The sequence below is a fragment of the Lolium rigidum genome, chromosome 6, assembly GCF_022539505.1.
Source record: "Lolium rigidum isolate FL_2022 chromosome 6, APGP_CSIRO_Lrig_0.1, whole genome shotgun sequence".
Lineage (NCBI taxonomy): Eukaryota > Viridiplantae > Streptophyta > Magnoliopsida > Poales > Poaceae > Lolium > Lolium rigidum.
The window spans coordinates 193,325,683-193,345,562 of NC_061513.1; the positions used below are offsets into that span (position 1 = coordinate 193,325,683).

Genomic DNA, 19,880 nt, shown 5'->3' on the forward strand with positions numbered 1-19,880 from the left:
TAACACAAATTTAAGAGAAGCAGGTAATTCCAAAATCTTACTAAGAGAAAGGAAGATGCTATGACTATAACCATGCGTAACAAAGCAATAATTGGTTAAGCAAGAATTGGTTCAGGAAGAGCCACATTCACACTCCCTATAGGTACTACTATTGTAATTCAGAATGCATTCTTGTATCTTGATCAAGGTGTACCCTTATAAGTTTCAAAGATATCCGATCAAATTATTTTCATCTTAAAATTGTTAAGATGGATAAGAAGAATATTTGCTTTTAACAAAGAGCGACGGGTATGAGGAACCAACTCTTGAAAAATTCCCTTCATTCTCTTTCGGGTTATACTTTACATACATTAAACCGTACCTTATGTTGCGTACAAAATAATTTTTCAAAAAATCTTGATAAATTCAAGACTTGCCATGATCGCCTTGGTCATCCTGGAATAGGTATGATGAGAAAAATTATAGTCAATTATGTTGGTCATAATTTACCAATTAAAAGATTTTGTAAGTCATCAAACATCGTATGCACCGCATGTGGTACTGGGAAATTAATTATTAAGCCATCCTACCTCAAAATCAAAAATGAGTCTCTTAATTTTCTTGAAAGAATTCAAGGAGATATATGTGGTCCAATACAACCTATGTCTAAACCATTTAGGTACTTTATGGTGCTAATTGATGCATCCACTAGATGATCACATGTGTAACAGGCATCCAATCCTTAGATCCACGTACTAAAGAATCTGAATCTGAAGTTTAGCGAATAATACATTTGCAAAACTTTGCAAACAACTTGCCAAATGCATTTACTAATAAAAAGGTGTCACTAAATCATATTTCCCTGCAGTCAGAAAGAGTAGAAGTACCAATTAAAACTACTCAAATCCCAATTGCAAATAAAAGGGGGAGAAATCTGGTATTAAGGGAAAAGGCTTCTCCAAAGCCACCGCGGAAACAAAGAAGATCTATGACGATAAATGCAAATCAACCTGAAGTTGATAGACACTAAGATGATGTTCAACATCAATAACCTAGCATAAATGTGCACACAAATTCTAATGCTGGAACATCAAAACAACTAGACTCCGTTGTTATGGGAAATCACACGGTGCCTGAAGAAACTAATGAAATTTCCACAAACTATATTGATTCGGGAGAATCATATGATACAAAGAGAGGTATTCTCTAAAGTAATACCTACTCATAAATTCTTTCCTCTGGGAGATAAATGGGTTTTCGTTCAAAAAAAGGAACGAAAATAGTAAGGTGATGAGATATAAAGCGAGACTAGTAGCACAAGGGTTTATGTAGAGACCTAGTATCGACTACCACGATACATATTCTCCTCTATAGTCACAGCTGAATCTTCAAATATGTGTGCTCCATGTAAATAGGGACGGATGGTGTACATGTTAACCCACAATGACTTCAACATTGAAGAAACAAAATGCCACAAGATGGCCAGACGAACCTGCTAGGTGTACTTTGCTGCTATCTCCCGCATGAGGCTTTCCGGAGCTGCAAGAAAAGAGATTGTCAGAAATAGTAACTTATGATAAGCAAGGAACTATAGACATATATTAGTTATATCCAGCCTTTCATTAGGAGTATCCAACTATCCTTGATTTTGTATTCACTTAAGAGTCCTGGTCTTGAAAGTCAAGTTATGTTATTGAGTTTGTATGTTTAGGGATATGGGTCCAGCTGTCACAAGAGTAACCGACCTAGAAGGAGAGATGTATTCGTATACTCTAAGGAGGCTACTCTTTCCCATCTCCCTAAACCATCTTATCCTCAATTCCCACTACCTTCATCCAAGGCAAAACTTACCAATGTTATGAATACTTAAGTTGCTGTTCACAGTGGTGGACCTAGAAAATTGTCGAAGCCTAGGCGCACCGTAAGCTAGCTAAAAAATGTCTCGGACAACTGTAAGTACTACTACAAAGCAAATATTGTTTTCACACTAGTGTTATGCAGAAACATGAAAGCAATACATTACAAGATAATAACATCCAAATGTTTACAAGTTCACGACACGTTCAAATGTTCGCTGGTTTACAGGACATTCAAATGTTCATAAGTGGTGTTGAGGTCGAGCCCGACAAGCCGACACCTACCGGAGCTAGAGGCGCCATTTTCCTGTCTTGCCGGCCCTTACGGCCGCTATATGCGGCTAGGCCTGGGATCAGAGGCGGATGAAGGTTTCATATCCAGTCCTCCACATTTCCGTTGACCAATAGTCCGTAGCTATAGGATTATTGGGGGAAGCCAAGGCAGAAAGAAGAGATTGATTTTGAGTCGCTTAGTTGGCGAGCGGAGCTACAATGAAATAGCTTGGGGGGCCAACTTAGGCAGAGCCGAGATTTTTTTTTATTGACTAGTTAAGAAATTTTTGGGGAAAGTAGAGTTAAAATATCAATGAGGATTTAAGAAAAATAAAATTTTACATGCTAGGGAAGATACATGATCTTTAAACTGAGTAAAAAAGCTAGCAGCTACCTCGCTAGCAATGATTTTTTTTCCCAAAAAAAGGAACAGCTCTTGGTCTATTTTTTATTGGGCTTTCTGGTTGCTACCTCTCGATACTTTGTGAGACTGCCGGCCTGCATGCTGGTTTCTCGTTACATGGCTTTCTTCCAGTGTCAGTGGATTGGGCGACGGTCGTTCGAGGGTCACAGCCAGTTGGCCTTTGGTCTTGATGATGCGGGTGGTCTTTGGACACCTCCTCACCAAGACCAACAAGTCCCCCAAGTGGACCAATGACACGGGCTCGAGTTAAAGCGCTACATGATAAGGTGAACTCACTACCCTCGATCTCGGTACACCATTGGATGAAATGCTACCTCATGCCGACACGCTTTATGTTATTAGGTACAAGGTGCATCAAGACCCCGGAGAGGAGGACACACCATGGTCAAGAGGAGGAGAGGAGCAGCTGGTCGAGAAGATGCGCGTGGAGCTGGACCCGACGTCATTCGAAGCGCGCCAAGGAAGGGAAGGAGCCAGCCGGTCCAGGACCCGGTCTGACCGGATCCCTGACCGGGCGCCCCCGGTCCAAACCGGACTCTCAGTTGATGGCAACCGGATGCGTTACTGCGCCTCCGGGACCCCCTCTGGTCGCCCTCCGGTCTACGACCCGGTCTGAACCGAACGCCCCGGTCCCAGGGCCGGTCTGACCGGGCTCCTGACCGGATTCGTCGAATCGCCTTATCAAAACTGCTTAAGTCGTGTACTTCGTACCTTTTCGCCATGTGTCGCCTTGTACGCCTATATAAGGACCCAGGACGGCCCCTTTACCTCTTTAGACATAATCTGAACTTAAAATTACTTTTGAGCTTTGTCTCCCTAGGGTTAGATCCCCTTTGTAATCAAGGCTACTCTTGTTGAGGATTTGGATACTTATGAGTGAGATTCTAGTGTGCTCCACTCTCTCTCCCTCACCGGTCTTCGTCTTCAACCCCGATCTCTCATCCGGAATTCAACCTCGTGTCTCTTCCGGTTGATTCTATTGGCGTGGTCCATCGTGCCACGAGAGTAAGAATTCGAATGTATCGGGTTGGCGTGCGTGTGTTTGTTCTTCGTGTTCTTCGTGTTCTTCGTGTTCTTCCTCCTCTCCCTCTTTTCCCCCTTTGGATTTGGGTCAATCGCGAGATCGGGCCACAAACTAGGTCTTAGACCTCATCATATGGTATCAGCAGCTCTTGGTTACCGCGAATTTGACCCCCCACCTACCCAATTTCATCTCTAGAAAATTTTCCAAAAAACCAAAAAATAGCCCTAAATTAGCTTTGGATGGATCTACGATTTTGTTGAGTTTTTGGTGGTTTTGATCCGTGGATTTGGTGTTGTTAGTGTTGATCTACTATTTTCCCCACCTTTTAGCCTCCAATTCCTCCGTTTCCCTTCGATTTGATCTTTTGACTTTGGTTTGGGAAAGAACAGGAGAGAGAAACACGAGCAGTCGGTTGAGAAACCGGTTGACCGGACCCCAGACCGGACCACCCGGCCCGAGACCCGCCGACCGGCCGCCGTGACCGAGCAGCCGGCCCCGAGCCCGCCGGACCGGCCCCTGCACCGGTACTGCTGCTAACACCACCGCCGACCACCACCACCACCACCACCATCATCGCAAGTTGCGTGTTCATCACCGCCTACACATCTTAGGTATAACTTGCATTTCCCTTGTAACCCCTCTTCCTTTTGCGATCTAGCCTATCGAGCATTGCTTATCAAGTGTTGCGAGACATTGCACGTGGCCCCGATTGTGAGGTGTGTGTGTAGTGTGGAGTCAAGCTTATAAGCAAGGACTCGTGTGGCAAGATAGAAAAAGCGAGGCTAACGCTAACATAGTGTGAGAAAAAACAACAAAAACACAAAAAGAGTGCAAGTAGCACCATACATACAAAAGAGTGCAAGTGCCACCATCGATACAAAAGAGTGCAAGTGCCACCGTATACAAAAGAGTAAAAAGCTTTTAAGCAAAAGAGAGAGAAGAGAAGAGAGGCCGCGTGTGAATCTTGTTGTCTCTCAAGTTGCAACCAAGCTTTGATCTCTTCTTGTGTTAGTGTGACACCGAGCACCACCTTGCATATAGGTTTTTGTTTTTCCGCTCATTCCTTGGTCGCACTAACCCCGCTTATCCCGTGTGTGCGTTCCACAACTTTTCCGTGTTTATAGTGATCTCCACTTTTGACACTTGATTTTTGGACCTTACCCACTTTTAACAACATACTCAATTTTGGATTTCATCTTTTGGCTTTCCACCATACTCACCTAACACCATATTCGCTAGCTTTTGCGTGTGTCCTTGTGGGTGTACCCGATACAATTGGTTTTGCTCTCGGTTCGGTTGATCGCCTCAATACTATCACACCAAGGTAAGAGTGCGAGGTTTTCTTCCAATAACATACACAACATAGTTCTTGTCTTGCTATCATGGATAGGCACGGAGACGAAGCTCGGGAGGATGAAGTCTTACGCAACACCGAGCGGTTGGCTACCCAACACAATCTATGGGCACAACGCCAAGAGTTCAAGGAGCAACTCACCTTGTTTGAGACACGCATCGACGAGCAATATGAAGAAGTGGTCCACAACTTCTCCCAAGTGAACCAAGATATATCTCTACTTCGTGAAGCTACGGACAACTTGCATGGCCAAGTGACGGCCAATGATGCAAACATGGAGCGGCGCATGGATAGCCTCGAGCGCGCCATCAACAACTTGGGCCGCCAACATCGACATCGCTCTACTTCCTCATCATCATCAACCTCGTCACAAGATTACTACTCTCACGATCGCCATACGTCCTCAAGCTCCGACTCAAGGCATGGAGACCATCATCGACCTCGTCGCCCGCATGTTCGTCATGAAGACTCTCGCTCCAACTCAAGGCGAGGAGAATTCCATCGCCATGCTCGTCCTCATGAACGTCCTCCACAAGAACAAGTTCTTCACCAAGATCGTCATCAAGCGGCTCGCCATGCGCACCATGGGCGTGACGACCAACCCCACGACAACGTCATCCACAACATGGAACCGGCACCTCATCGTGAAGCACATGTTGATGCTCAAGACCAAGGTCATCAAGATCCACCGAGACGTGATCTCCGAAATCACCCTCGCCATGACCTACGAGGAGGAGAACCGCAACATGATCAAGATGAGAGGGCCATCCTTGGACATCGTCAACAACGTCGTCAAGATCCTCAACAACATCATCAACGTGAACCAAGTGAAGCTAGTGTTCAACTCCACCGCCAACCCAATGCTATGGTTGGCCGTGGAAGACCTCCTCTACCACCTCAAGCCGCAAGAGATGAAGGCATCCGTCCTCGCCGAAGGAATTTGGAAGATGAAGAGAACATGTTCGGCAAGCTCAAGTTCAACATGCCCAAGTTCAAGGGTGAAGACAATGCCGAGGCCTACCTCTCATGGGCACTCAAGGTTGACAAGATCTTCCGCATCCACAACTACTCCGGTGCCAAGAAAGTGGCCATGGCATCGCTTGAGTTTGAAGATTACGCCAACACTTGGTGGGAGCAAGTACTCACTCTAAGGGAAGATAAGGGTGAACCTCCAATTGACACTTGGGAAGAGATGAAGGAAGAGATGCAAGCTCGCTTTGTCCCAACACACTACATGACCGACCTCTTCAACAAACTCCAAAAATTGAAGCAAGGCACCAAGACCGTTGAGGAGTTCTTCAAGGAGATGGAGTTAAATATGATGCGAGCCAACATCCAAGAGTCCGAGAACCAAACCATCGCTAGATTCTTCAATGGACTCAACTACCCCATCAAGAGAATTGTGGAGTTCCAACAATATTCCAACATGGTTGAGTTGGTTCACCAAGCCTCCAAGGCCGAGCGCCAAGTGAATGAGGACATCAAGTACTCCAAGTCCAAGTCATACTTCACCTCCAAGCTCGCTACAACAACTCCTACAACAAGTGCCATCTCCTCTACGCCATCCAAGCAACCGACTATCCAAAGTCGCATGAAGCAAACGGTGTCCTCCACCGCCTCCTCAAAGGCCTCTACGGGACCCTCTAATGTCACTTGTTTCAAGTGTGGCACACAAGGCCACAAATCCTTTGAGTGCAAGAACACCAAGGTCATGATCACTATGGAGAATGGCGACATAGAGACGCTAAGTGAAGGCGAATATGAAGCGCTTGTGCAAGCCGCCGTCGCCAATGAAGAAGATTATGATGAGGAAAGTGGAGAAGACCCTCTCTTATGCATGCATGACCCAAGCCCTTCACTTGTGGTCACAAGGGTGCTAACAACTCAACCTCAAGCTATGGAAGACCAACGTTGCAACATCTTCCAAACCCGTGCCGGAATTGGTGGCAAGTCAATCAAGGTCATCATCGACGGAGGAAGTTGCCACAACTTGGCAAGCACCGAGTTGTGTGAGAAGCTCAACCTAACACTTCGCAAGCATCCTCATCCTTACCATGTCCAATGGTTAAGTGACAAGGGCAACATCAAGATACAACATACCGTCACCGTCAACTTCAAGATTGGGCCCTATGAAGATACTATTGAGTGTGATGTGGTGCCCATGACGGTGTGCCACATGTTGCTTGGCCGCCCATGGCAATTTGACAAGAAGGCTATACATGACGGATACTCCAATGCATACACCTTCACGGTCAAGGATAAGAAGTTTGAGCTTCGCCCAATGACTCCTAGCCAAATCATCGCGGACAATGTGAAGGCTTTAGCGAGGGCACAACAACACACCCACCATAGTGAGTTGAGAGGAGAGGGAGCGACCCACCAAAAGGAGAGTGAGCGCCACAAGCCATATATGAGTGAGCGAAAGAGCGTCCTCCTAGCCACCAAAAGCGAGTGGAGAGAAGTGCAAGAAAACCCATCCACCACCTTGCACTATGTGCTTATTTGCAAGGGACCGTCATTGGAGACTAACGACTTCACCAACATTCCTTCGTCTTTGTTGTCTCTTTTGAAGGAGTTTCAAGACGTCTTCCCCGACGAGCTACCTCATGGACTTCCACCGCTTCGAGGCATAGAGCACCGCATCGACCTCATACCCGGTGCTCCCCTTCCAAACCGTGCCGCCTACCGCACAAACCCCGAAGACACCAAGGAGATTCAACGCCAAATACAAGATCTCCTCGCTAAAGGGTACATTCGAGAAAGCCTTAGCCCTTGTGCCGTTCCGGTGATTCTTGTTCCTAAACCGGATGAGACGCAACGAATGTGTATGGATTGTCGACCCATCAATGCCATTACCGTTCGTTACCGCCATCCCATACCGCGTTTAGATGACATGCTTGATGAGTTGAGTGGTGCCACTATTTTCTCTAAAGTCGATTTGCGTAGTGGCTACCACCAAATCCGCATGGCAATTGGTGATGAATGGAAGACGGCATTCAAGACCAAACTTGGTCTCTATGAATGGCTTGTCATGCCATTTGGTCTTTCAAATGCTCCATCAACTTTCATGCGTCTCATGAATCACATCTTGCGCCCTCTCATTGGCAAGAGTGTGGTTGTCTATTTCAATGATATTCTCATTTATAGCAAAAATCTCGAGGACCATGTGCAACATGTGAGAGAAGTCTTATGCATCTTGCCTCATGAGAAGCTTTATGCAAACCTCCCCAAATGCACTTTTGCCCAAAACAAATTGGTTTTCCTTGGATTTGTGATTTCCACCAATGGCATTGAAGTGGACTCTTCGAAGGTTGATGCCATACATAATTGGCCCACGCCTACCACCGTTGGTCAAGTTCGAAGTTTCCATGGACTCGCCGGTTTCTACCGCCGCTTTGTGAAAGATTTTAGCACCATTGCTTACCCTTTGAATGAGCTTACCAAAAAGAATGTTCCATTTGTGTGGGGCAAGGCCCAACAAAATGCTTTTGATGAGTTGAAGAAACGCCTTACCGAAGCTCCCCTTCTTGTCCTTCCAAAGTTTGCAAAAACGTTTGAGATTGAGTGTGATGCGAGTGGACTTGGTATTGGTGGAGTTCTTATGCAAGATGGAAAACCCGTGGCATATTATAGTGAGAAGTTGGATGGCCCACGCCTCAACTATCCTATTTATGACAAGGAACATTATGCTTTGGTTCGTGTTCTTCAAATTTGGCAACACTATCTTTGGCTGAAAGAGTTTATCATTCATTCCGACCATGAGTCTTTGAAATATTTGAAAAGCCAACACAATTTGAACAAAAAACACGCAAAATGGGTTGAGTTCATTGAGTCCTTCCCATATGTAATCAAATACAAGAAGGGCAAGGACAATGCAGTGGCGGATGCTCTTTCCCGCAAGCTCACCCTTTTACTCACTCGTTTGGATTTCCATATGTTGGGTCTTGATGAAATCAAAGAACTATATGCCTCCGATGCTTTCTTTGGCCAAATTTTTGCAAAGTGTTCTAGTGAAAAGGGCATCGATGATTTCTATTTGCACCAAGGATTCTTGTTCAAGGGCAACAAACTTTGTACCCCTACGTCGTCGCTTCGCCTTTTGCTCTTACAAGAATCGCATGGTGGTGGTCTTATGGGACACTTCGGACGAGAGAAGACATATGCCATGCTCTCAACCCACTACTATTGGCCAAGAATGTACCGCGACGTGGAACGCCTTTGCCGACGGTGTACAACATGATTACAAGCTAAGTCCACTTCCAACCCTTATGGCCTTTATACACCGTTGCCTATTCCTTATGCTCCTTGGTCGGATATAAGCATGGACTTTGTACTAGTCTTACCACGAACAAAACATGGGCATGATTCGATCTTTGTGGTAGTGGATAGGTTCTCTAAAATGGCTCATTTCATACCATGCCATAAGACCGATGATGTTTCACACATTGCTTCATTGTTTTTCAGGGAAGTGGTTCGCCTACACGGAATACCGGCAAGCATTGTGTCGGATCGAGACGTCAAGTTTATGAGGTATCTATGGAAGTCGCTCATGGCAAAGTTTGGAGTGAAGCTCTTGTTCTCATCGTCCTCGCACCCTCAAACCGATGGACAAACGGAAGTGGTCAATCGAAGCCTCTCTACCCTCCTACGAACACTAGCGAAGAAAAATTTGAAGTCATGGGAAGAGTGCCTACCCCACGCGGAGTTCGCCTACAATCGAGCCAAGCACTCCACAACATCACGGAGTCCGTTCATGATCGTATATGGCTTCGAACCGCACACGGCGCTCGACCTCCTTCCACTACCTCTTCATGAAAGGACGAACATGGACTTCGACAAGCGCACCACCGCCATGAAGAAACTACATGAAGACACAATAGCAACCATACAAGAGCATGTACTTCGCCAAGCTAACCGCCTCAACGCCAAGAAGAAGGAACGAGTGTTTGAAGAAGGAGACCTCGTTTGGATTCACCTAAGGAAAGAAAGGTTCCCTCAAGAACAAAACTCCAAGCTCAAGCCAAGAGGAGATGGGCCTTTCAAAGTCCTCAAGCGCATCAACAACAACGCCTACGTCATCGACATAACAACCTCAAAGTACTTGGTGAGCAACACGTTCAACATCTCGGATCTCTCACCCTATCATGGAGATGAGGAGGAACAAGAGTCGAGGACGACTCTCTCCCAAGGGGGGGGAGATGATGCGGGGTGGCCTTTGGACACCTCCTCACCAAGACCAACAAGTCCCCCAAGTGGACCAATGACACGGGCTCGAGTTAAAGCCCTACATGATAAGGTGAACTCGCTCCTCACTACCCTCGATCTCGGTACACCATTGGATGGAATGCTACCTCATGCCGACACGCTTTGTGTTATTAGGTACAAGGTGCATCAAGACCCCGGAGAGGAGGACACACCATGGTCAAGAGGAGGAGAGGAGCAGCTGGTCGAGAAGATGCGCGTGGAGCTGGACCCGATGTCATCCGAAGCGCGCCAAGGAAGGGAAGGAGCCGGCCGGTCCAGACCCGGCCTCGACCGGATCCCCGACCGGCGCCCCGGTCCAAACCGGACTCTCGCTTGATGGCAACCGGGCACGTTATCGCGCCTCCGGGACCCCTCCGGTCGCCCTCCGGTCTAGGACCCGGTCTCGGACCGGACGCCCGGCACTGTGGCCGGTCCGACCGGGCTCCCGACCGGATTCGTCGAATCGCCTTGTAAAACTCGCTTAAGTCGTGTACTTCGTACCTTTTCACCATGTGTCGCCTTGTAGGCCTATATAAGGACCCAAGACGCCCCCTTTACCTCTTTAGACATAATCTGAGCTTAAAACTACTTTTGAGCTTTGTCTCCCTAGGGTTAGATCCCCTCTGTAATCAAGGCTACTCTTGTTGAGGATTTGGATAGTTGTGAGTGAGATTCTAGTGTGCTCCACTCTCTCCCTCACCGGTCTTCGTCTCCAACCCCGATCTCTCATCCGGAATTCAACCTCGTGTCTCTTCCGGTTGATTCTATTGGCGTGGTCCATCGAGCCACGAGAGTAAGAATTTGATTGTATCGGGTTGGCGTGCGTGTGTTTGTTCTTCGTGTTCTTCGTGTTCTTCCTCCTCACCCTCTTTTCCCCCTTTGGATTTGGGTCAATCGCGAGATCGGGCCACAAACTAGGTCTTAGACCTCATCACTTGAGTAACCCATCGAGCAGAGGCTGAAATCAGTCTCGGCAGACACGCAAGGAAGGAAAGCCTGGGCAGGTGCATCGAGCGATCGTTCTTCCGACGCTAGAGTTCAAACTGTGGTCACGCACGCGTGGAAGCAAAGCCCAGGCAAGCGCCGGGTAACAAGGACGCTAGGTCCGCCGGTGGCTGTTCACAACATCTGGTATCTGAGCCACACACCATGGCTTCCAGTGCTGAGCAACTTCAACATCCTTTGACAAGCTTATACACATGTTGGAGACAAAGATAGTGGCAGAGAAGGACAAAGCAATAGCAGTGATGCATCAGCAAGAAGTAGAGACAAGTCACAACTTCCTTCCTCGATCAGAGCCACCTTTTGAGCCCCGGCCATGACAAAAACTGAAGAAGATGTCGATCTGGTCCAAGAAGGCATCGAGGAGCTCTCCTGCCGCATCAAGGTGCAGCCTTATATGATGGCGGTGTGTTCTTCAATGACCTCAGCGGCACAGTCGCACTACTATGCGGCGCACCAAGACACGCGGGTGGAGGCATAAGTAGAAGCAGAGTTGCTAGGGACATCGGTGGCGGACAATCGTTATGTTGGCCCTATACTAGATCTACCATCCCCGGTATGAACTGAGAGGAAGGGGTGATTGAAATATGGAAATAGTTTGCCACACATTTCTCATTGCTATGCTGCCCTTTAAATAGGGAGTTGAGTGACTACAAAGTTAAAAAGTAACATCACATCGGACTCAAATGTGATGGGTCCATGACATCTACCATGTCAATGGCCATGCATGACATTTAGCACGTCCTATGCACTATTCATGACATCTACCATGTCAGGGCATCTCCAACGACGCGACGAAAACGGACGTTGAGCGACCGTTTTCGTCCGTCGTGACCGGAAATGCGTCTGGCACCACCTCCAGCGGGGCGACGCAAAATGACCGGACCGTCCGAGGAGACGCAAACCTGGCCTAAATATGCGCCTCGGATGCGTCTCTGCGGACGCGCAAAGTGTCCGCTCGCGTCTGCCGGACGTTTCGTCGGGCCCGCCTGGCAGCGACCCTACATCGATGCGTATTCTCAAACACGCCAGCAACTGGTTTCTATTTTTAAAATGTTTTTATTTGTGTCAACCATGGTTCAAACTACGTATTAGTTTGTGTAACTTCCAAACTATGTATTAGTTTGTGTAAAATAATCTTCCAATATGTAATATTTGGACCTATGTTCAAATGGAAAAGAGAAAAAAAAACAAAAAAAATGCGTCGGGCCGCTGGAGCCACCCCCAGACGGAATGCGCGGACGAAAACGGTCATTTCAGCATCCGCGGTGCGACGCAAACGGACACGGAGATGCCCTCATGCCATACCTACTCTGCACCAGCCTGGTACAGGCTTCCGGGAAGCTGGCACTTTTTTTATGGGGTAAAGAGATTTCCATTAAACAGGCCACAAGGTACAATCATGGACCCTGGCACTTTTTTTATGGGGTAAAGAGATTTCCATTAAACAGGCCACAAGGTACAATCATGGACCCTAGCTAGTTTAGCCAGCACGTGACCAACAACATTTACATCACGGCTAATCTTAACTACTCTAATATCTCTTTCCCTTAATAACTCACAAATTACATTGATTCTAAAATCATAGACTCTAATATCTCTTTCCCTTAATAATTCACGAATTACATTGATTCTAAAAGCATAGACCGAGGTGTTTGGAGTGGTAGTTCAGAGCAGCTCTTCGGCCTCTGCACGGTCTGTCTCCACCGAGAACCCGAGCTGTGTCCAGTGCAAGTGTCCAGTGCAAAGCCAGACGCAATCCCTCCTCCAAGGCCAAGAGCTCCGCTTCCGTCGCATCTCGGCAGTTCTGTAAAGATCGACACGCCGAGAAGACAACCTCATCCTGGGAGTCCCGTAACACCATGCCAGCACCAGCGACTTGATCCTTATAAGCAGCATCGATATTCAGTTTCATCTCTCCTGTCCTCGGCGTTTTCGATTTTAGCTGGCCTCTTGATCGATCAGCAGCACCTCCTCCTTTATAACCCCAGTTTCATTGGTAGAAGCGTGCCGGGAATCTATCAACACCAGGGGCCTTTAATAGCCCAATTTGGAACAAAGCATCGCTTATCTCCTCATCGGTGAAATCCATACATAGGTTATTATTCATGGCTGGGGTAACCTTCTCCTGTGTCATGCCAACTAGGCCATCTGACTTGAGGGATGGATCTCGAGTGAACAGTTCTTGAAAGTAGGAGGATGCCATTCTCTCCATGTCTGTTGGCACCTCCTGCCATACCCCTGGTCATCTTTGAGCTTTTTTATTTAATTCATGCGGGCTCGCCATACAGCTTTTTGATGGAAACACCTGGTATTACGATCACCCTCTTTTAGCCACGTAACACGCGAGCGCTGCCGCCATAGCATCTCCTCTCCATAAAGCAATTCTTGCATATGATATGTAGCTCGACGGATATCCTGTTGGTCTGCATTATTGAGCTTTAGTGTTACCACTTTCTTCCGAGCTTTTGAAAGCTCGCTCAGGACATTACCAAATTTCTTTTTACTCCATCATTGCAGCATCGACATGACCTGATCCAGGCCTTGCATTATTTCAGCAAGGTTACTTTTCGTACCAGCCTCACCCCAGGCATCAACAATCCTCTCCCCCAGCTCAAATTCACGCTCCCAAAGAATTTCATACTATCGCCTGGGACTCCTCTGTGGTACTCGTACCTCTTGTGGCAATTCCACAAACACCGGGCAGTGATCCGAGACAGGATAGGTTAAGTGTTTGACCGTGAAATCTGCAAACCGGTCTCGCCAAGTTGGGAGGCTACTGCACGGTCTAACCTGACCCGAACATTGGTTGTTCCTTTCCTCCTATTATCGTATGTATAGGGCACTCCTGCAAAACCAAGGTCGGTTAGATGACAGTCAAAGAGCACCTCCCGAAAGGCTTCCATTTGGGGTACAGGTCGTGGAGTACAAGATAGATGCTCCTCCGGCCAAAGCACCTCATTAAATCACCAAGTACTAACCAAGGAAGATATGATAAGGTTTTTAAATGGTGCAAGGTATCATGCGATGACGGTTTTCAACCCGCAGTTCACCATAAACACAAGTAATGCGCCATTGAGGTGCAGTAGGGGACTCACGGACATAAGCATCAATATATCTTTCATTAATATTTTGGATGTCTACAGCGATTTGTTCATGCCAGAAGAGCGCTAACCCTCCACTCAAACCATCACTACTAAACCCAGCAAAACCCTTAAGACCTAACCTATGACGCAAGCGACGCATCTTATTTTTATTTTGTCTAGTTTCACAAAGAAAAAGTAAACGAGGACTCCAAACTTGGGAAATCAGAGATAGTTCACGCACTGTCGGGTTATTCCCAGCACCCCGACATTCGGTCTCGTCAGGTTACCAGCTGGCTTGTGCCCGGTCGTCGCCAACTTCTTGGTTCGTTTATACACCACGTCAGTATTGATCTTCCTCATTTGTCCTTCCTCCGCTCCTTGCTTCTTCCCCTTTTTAGGTGTACCGCCCTCTTTCGCACCCGCATAGTTCAACTCAAAAGGCAGGTCAAGGCGTTTCCCATGCACTTCCTGCTCTTCTGTTGTCCTATTTCCCAGGTTTGTGTCAGCTGCCGGCATGGATACATCACTCACCGAGCCAAATGACACTTGGAGGGACGAGAGACCTTGCATGGCGGGAATCATGTCGCTGGGTCGAGGCCCAGCTGCCCAACTTCTGCCTCCTGATGTTGTTCCCTCTTGGGCCTGTAGCTCCTGTACCTTTGCAAACATATCAGCCGTCATGCTCACTCGGACGTGACGATCCCGGCCACGGTCTGCGTCATCTTCTTCTTCATCAGGGAATTGGACAATTGGCTGTGATGCATCCTTCCCTTTCCGTTGCTCGTGCTGCTTTGTACCTTGTCCAGGGTCAACAATCATGGCATCCACTTGAGCTGCAAGGGTCGAGACTGCCTCCTGCTGGTGGTGACACCGGATACAGGTTAGCTTCCTCCATGAGAGGTGGCATCTCTTCTTCGATAGAGCCCGCCTGGGATTGTGTATGCTCTGGTGTCACACTGTTGCAACGCGGCTCCTTTGGTGTTTGCCGCGAATTAAAGTGTTTGTGACATTCTGCACTTCCGAAACTCGCAAAGCTGAGGTTTCGTTGCGGGCCTGGTGGCACATAATGAGACCTATACTCAAACTTCTTGTAAGGGCTGCAGCGTAATTCATGCGCATCATAGTCTAAGGGGGGCACGCCCCGCCTCCGCTTCTCACACTCATCCTTTTTATGTCCCATAAAGCCACAGTTAGAGGAGTAATATGGCACACGCTCATATTTCAGCTTAAAAACCCTAGTCTCATTTCGTTTACTTTTCACCCCTGCAAAGATCTGTGTCTGTAGTCTACGATTGTATAGCAGGTTAACACGTACTAGTAGGAATTCTTTCTTATATTGCTCTCTTGTTGGCACATCCACCTCCATAGCAACACCAAGGCCATTACCATATCGCCTGCCCCAGACCTCGTCTTGCTTCCCCCAAGGCACATTATAGATACCCACCATACCGGCACCGAGTCCAAGATCGTCTCCGCCGGTTGGAGCGCATTGTCAATGTCCTTCACTATCAACGCATTATGCTTAAAGATCCATGGCCCGCCCCTCATCACGAAATCATAGTCACCTTTAGAAAATAGCGTAACCATATAGTAGTTCTTCCCCTGCTCCGAGTAACTTATGCCACTCCTCAGAAACCACACGTCATCAGTAAAGCGATCAAACATGACCTTCGTATTGGGCGTGAAATTGGCCATATACCTTGCTATAATCGTCCATGACGTAGGCTCACTCGGTTCCACCTTCACCTCGTCTTCCTCATCAAACTCCAGGAACACATCGTCGTCCATATCAACTACACCACCAATCTGCGCCTCTAGACCTTGATGGAGCCCTGGCTCCTCCAGCACATTATCATCCTCCCAATTCCCGTCCTATCCCTTGATCGATCAGGCTCGATGAGTGCAGGGCGTCTCGGCCGTGGAGCACCTAGAGCACCCCCTGCAGGCTTCGGGTGGGTAGGTCTCTCAACGAGACCCCCTTGATCACCCCAACCTGCCGGCGGCGCCATCAGTAGTCCAACAGGCTGAAGAGGCACACACACTTGTGCAGCCTGACGGTCATCAGCAGATGCCTTAGCACAACGACCTTGAACCAAAGGAGGAGCGCCATCCCTTCTTCCTCCCAGGCCTGGTCCCGCGGCCACCGGCGGCAGCTTTCGTCCCTTTTGTGCGTCCATCGCCTAGAGGTTCCGATCTGCTGGTCACGTAGGATCAATTTCTAATTGGGATTGTGGATCGTGGTTGTGATCCAAAGGTTCCCGCGCGTGGGATTTTAAGGGACCCTTAACCACGTTCCCTGACTCGTATCCGGCCGGGACTCCTCCCGATCTTTCCATCCCTACACGCCTCGTGACGCGCTGGGAGACTCTCACCGCTCGACGGCGTTTCGAAGGGCTTAAGGCGGTGGCGGCGGCGGGAGGGCTGGATCGCCCATGTCGCCTAAGCCGTAACCTAACAGAACCGTGACTGTCATATTTCCCATTCCCGGGAAGCTGGCATTTACCGCTGCCTCCAGGAAGCCGTCCTGTCATGCTGACTTCCGGGACCCGACAATCCCTGGAAACACAGGCCTATCCTAACAATCACTCCCATATACCATGCCGATCCTTAAGCGTAGCTCCGCAAGGCGGACTCGACCAAGGGGCTTGGTCAGCATGTCGACGAGCTGATGTTCGGTTGACACGAACTCCAGCTCGATCTTCTTCATCTCCATGCAGTCCCGAATGAAGTGTAACTCAGCTCGATGTGCTTCGATCGCTCGTGGAAGATGGAATTCTTGGCGAGCGAGATAGCCAACTTGTTGTCGACCTTGAGCACCACCTTTTCAGCTTCGCCGTTGCTGAACTTGGCTAGCAACCGAGCCAGCCAATTCCCTGACAAGCAGCCGTGGCAGCAGCCACATACTCCGACTCGCAGCTTGAGAGAGTCACAATCTTCTGCTTCTGGGATCACTAGGTCATTAGACTGCTCCACGAAAAGAACAACATGCCGGACATACTCTTGTGTGAGTCAATGTCTCCACTAAAGTTGTTGTCGTTGTAGCCGACTAGCTTTCATGGACGGCACGCCTTATATATGGTGGGCGCCACCAGCCAAAGTGTATGGACCAGCTAGAATCTGGCCTTGGGCCTTAGCCCATATCCCAATACAAATTCTAAAATTCTCTTTGCCCATGTGGGTATGGCAAGGGGTGGGACTAAAGGTTAGTCCTACATTGCTAGTTGAGAGAGTTGGAGTGGTATATAAGGTGGCTCTTCTAGTCCTTGTAAGTGAGTGAGAAGAGAGAGCCCTCGCGCACTCCTCCGCCGCCTGCCCCGCCTCATCACGCACGTCACGACACATCGTGGGTAGATGGAATCGAGCCAAGCCGAGCTTATCCTTTTGCTGTTTAAGAAATTAATCATGTAATTAATTACGAGTCATTAATAGATGTGTTAACGCTGCCGTTTTGTTCTGGGTTTTCTGGATCTGGGCAATCAGGTTTTTAGGGAGCGATTACACGCGACTACTAGCAACAAGACGTCGTCCGATGACTAGTTCCCAAACGGCGACTTCTTCCCGGACATCGACGACCTCTTCGGCAACCTCAATATAGGCGACAACGCTGATACTGTTGCGGCCAACGCTGGACCGTATGTATTTCTGTCTTGCCTGTTTCAGATCTTGCTGGAGTTACTAGTACTGCTGTTTGGAGTATATGCGATAGGTTTATCTTGTCTAGATGCTATATGTTCATCTACTTTGTTGATTTGCATGTTTAGTTTACGTGTTGTTTCTCTAGTCATGATTCATTAATTGTTTATTCAAATTAAATCATATGGTAATTTGCTTATATATTCAACAATCCAAAAACCTGATTGTAGGCAAATGAATTAAAGTGGTGTTTCCACCGCTACTAGCCTGCCTCTCTTTGATGGTTCGCACTACAAGAGATGGCGCACGAGAGCAGTTCTCTGGTTTCAAAACCTGAACTGCTATAGCGCCACTCTTGCCAAACCTGAGGGTGATCTTTCTCATGCTCAAGAGGAAGGTCACAAGAAAGTCGATGCCATGTTTAAGGTGGCTCTCGTCAGTATTCTTGCGGACAACATTGATGACATGTACATGACTTTTCATCATGGTAAGGATGTGTGGGATGCACTCGAAGCCAAATTTGGGGTCTTGGATGCGAGCACTGAGTTGTATGTCATGGAGCAATACTATGGCTACAAAATGGCTAGTGAGCGCACCATTGTTGAAAAAGCTCATGAGATCCAGTAACTTGCCAAAGAACTTGAGCAGTTTAAGTGTACCTTACCGGACAAATTTGTGGTCGGTGGCATTATTTCCAAGTTTCCTTCCTCGTGGAGGAACTTTGCTACTTCTCTGAAACATAAGAGACAAGAGTTTTCCGTTTCGGATCTCATTGGGTCTCTTCATGTGGAAGAAAACGCGAGAGCGAAGGACATACATGCTTAGGATTTGAGGGAGATTCTAGTGCCAATGTGGTATGTAACGGCCCAGGGTAGCACCCATATTAGAATTGCTTGTTCTTTTTCTTTTGTGCATCATCATGGCATATGCATCATATCATCCATGTTTTTATCAAATAAAATTTGTTTTTATTAAACCCTAGCTTGTTGTTTCCTCTCTCATATGTTTATTTTCTAAAAACCCCTTTCTCTCTTATCTTCTTTCCAACAATAATAAAACCCTAATCTCTCTCTCCCACCATATTTCTTATTTTAGAATCAAAGGAAGTGCCCCCGTTTCCCTTCAACATTCACACAGTAGCCTGGCTGGTTAGCTCCTTGATCCATCACGCTGCAGATCCTGTGTTCAAATCCTCAATCTGGCTAATTAAGCCTTTTTCTTTTGTTCCCTTGTTGCTTGATTCAGATCTGCACCTGATGGGCTTCAGCCCAGATCGTCCCTCCCTTGGAGAAGCCCACCGTGCGCGCAGCAGTCAGTGAGCCCAGCGCTGCAGGTAGCAGCCCAACACACCAGATCCTCCCCTCTCTTTTTTTTTTGTCCCATTCTTTTGCAAAATTGGTTTGAATTATATTTTCTAAACCATAACTCGAAATTAAAAGTGTTATATATGAAAATTGATTAGAAAAATGCAAGGATCATGAATATGCCATGTATATGCCTGTTTGCATCCCGCATCATGTCATTCGTTGATAGTTTCAAATATCCACCTCACATAATATGCGGAGTATTTTGGAATTCCAAATAGGTTTTCCCCGCTCCGTTTAATATTGAAGTAGCGCCCCCTTGCCATGTTATGCCATGCTAACAACCACTTAATTTTGGCGGTAGTAAATGCAACTCCAACCCTAATTGTTTGTTCGGACTCCGATTCCGTTTAAATTGGATATAAGTTGCATCGCCGCATCATGTTTGCCATGTCATGCATGCATACCATATCATGAGCATGCCGATTCTTTTGCGGTAGTAGTAAGACTTGCATCCGTTGTTTGTCCAGCATTCGCTTCTTCCCGGATAGGATCACGAAGTGGTGTGGTGAGATACGCCAAGTTCTCCGGATGTCCCTCGGCAAGCTTTAACAGGCAAGCATTTCCCCTATACTTCTGCCCATGCAGGAGTCGCTCACCTATTTTATTTTGCCTTCTCCCTCATGCTATCCTTAATTTAC

At 47.5% G+C, this 19,880-nt stretch overlaps 1 protein-coding gene across 2 annotated transcripts in view; it reads right to left on the reverse strand.

The window, feature by feature from the left end:
* Positions 1-202: 202 nt before the first annotated feature.
* Positions 203-19,880, reverse strand: part of LOC124661053 (bifunctional 3-dehydroquinate dehydratase/shikimate dehydrogenase, chloroplastic-like) — a 39,607-nt gene continuing 19,929 nt past the window's right edge. Inside the window, exons 10-11 of one of the 2 annotated variants that reach the window (XM_047198915.1) lie at positions 1,472-1,518; positions 203-435 (exon numbers count right to left, since the gene is read on the reverse strand). In XM_047198915.1, the coding sequence (XP_047054871.1) occupies positions 1,475-1,518 (44 nt within the window). In that variant the 3' untranslated portion in view covers positions 203-435; positions 1,472-1,474. Of the gene's footprint in view, positions 436-1,113; positions 1,519-19,880 lie in introns of those variants that run through there. The other variant, XM_047198914.1, reaches the window with a different exon arrangement.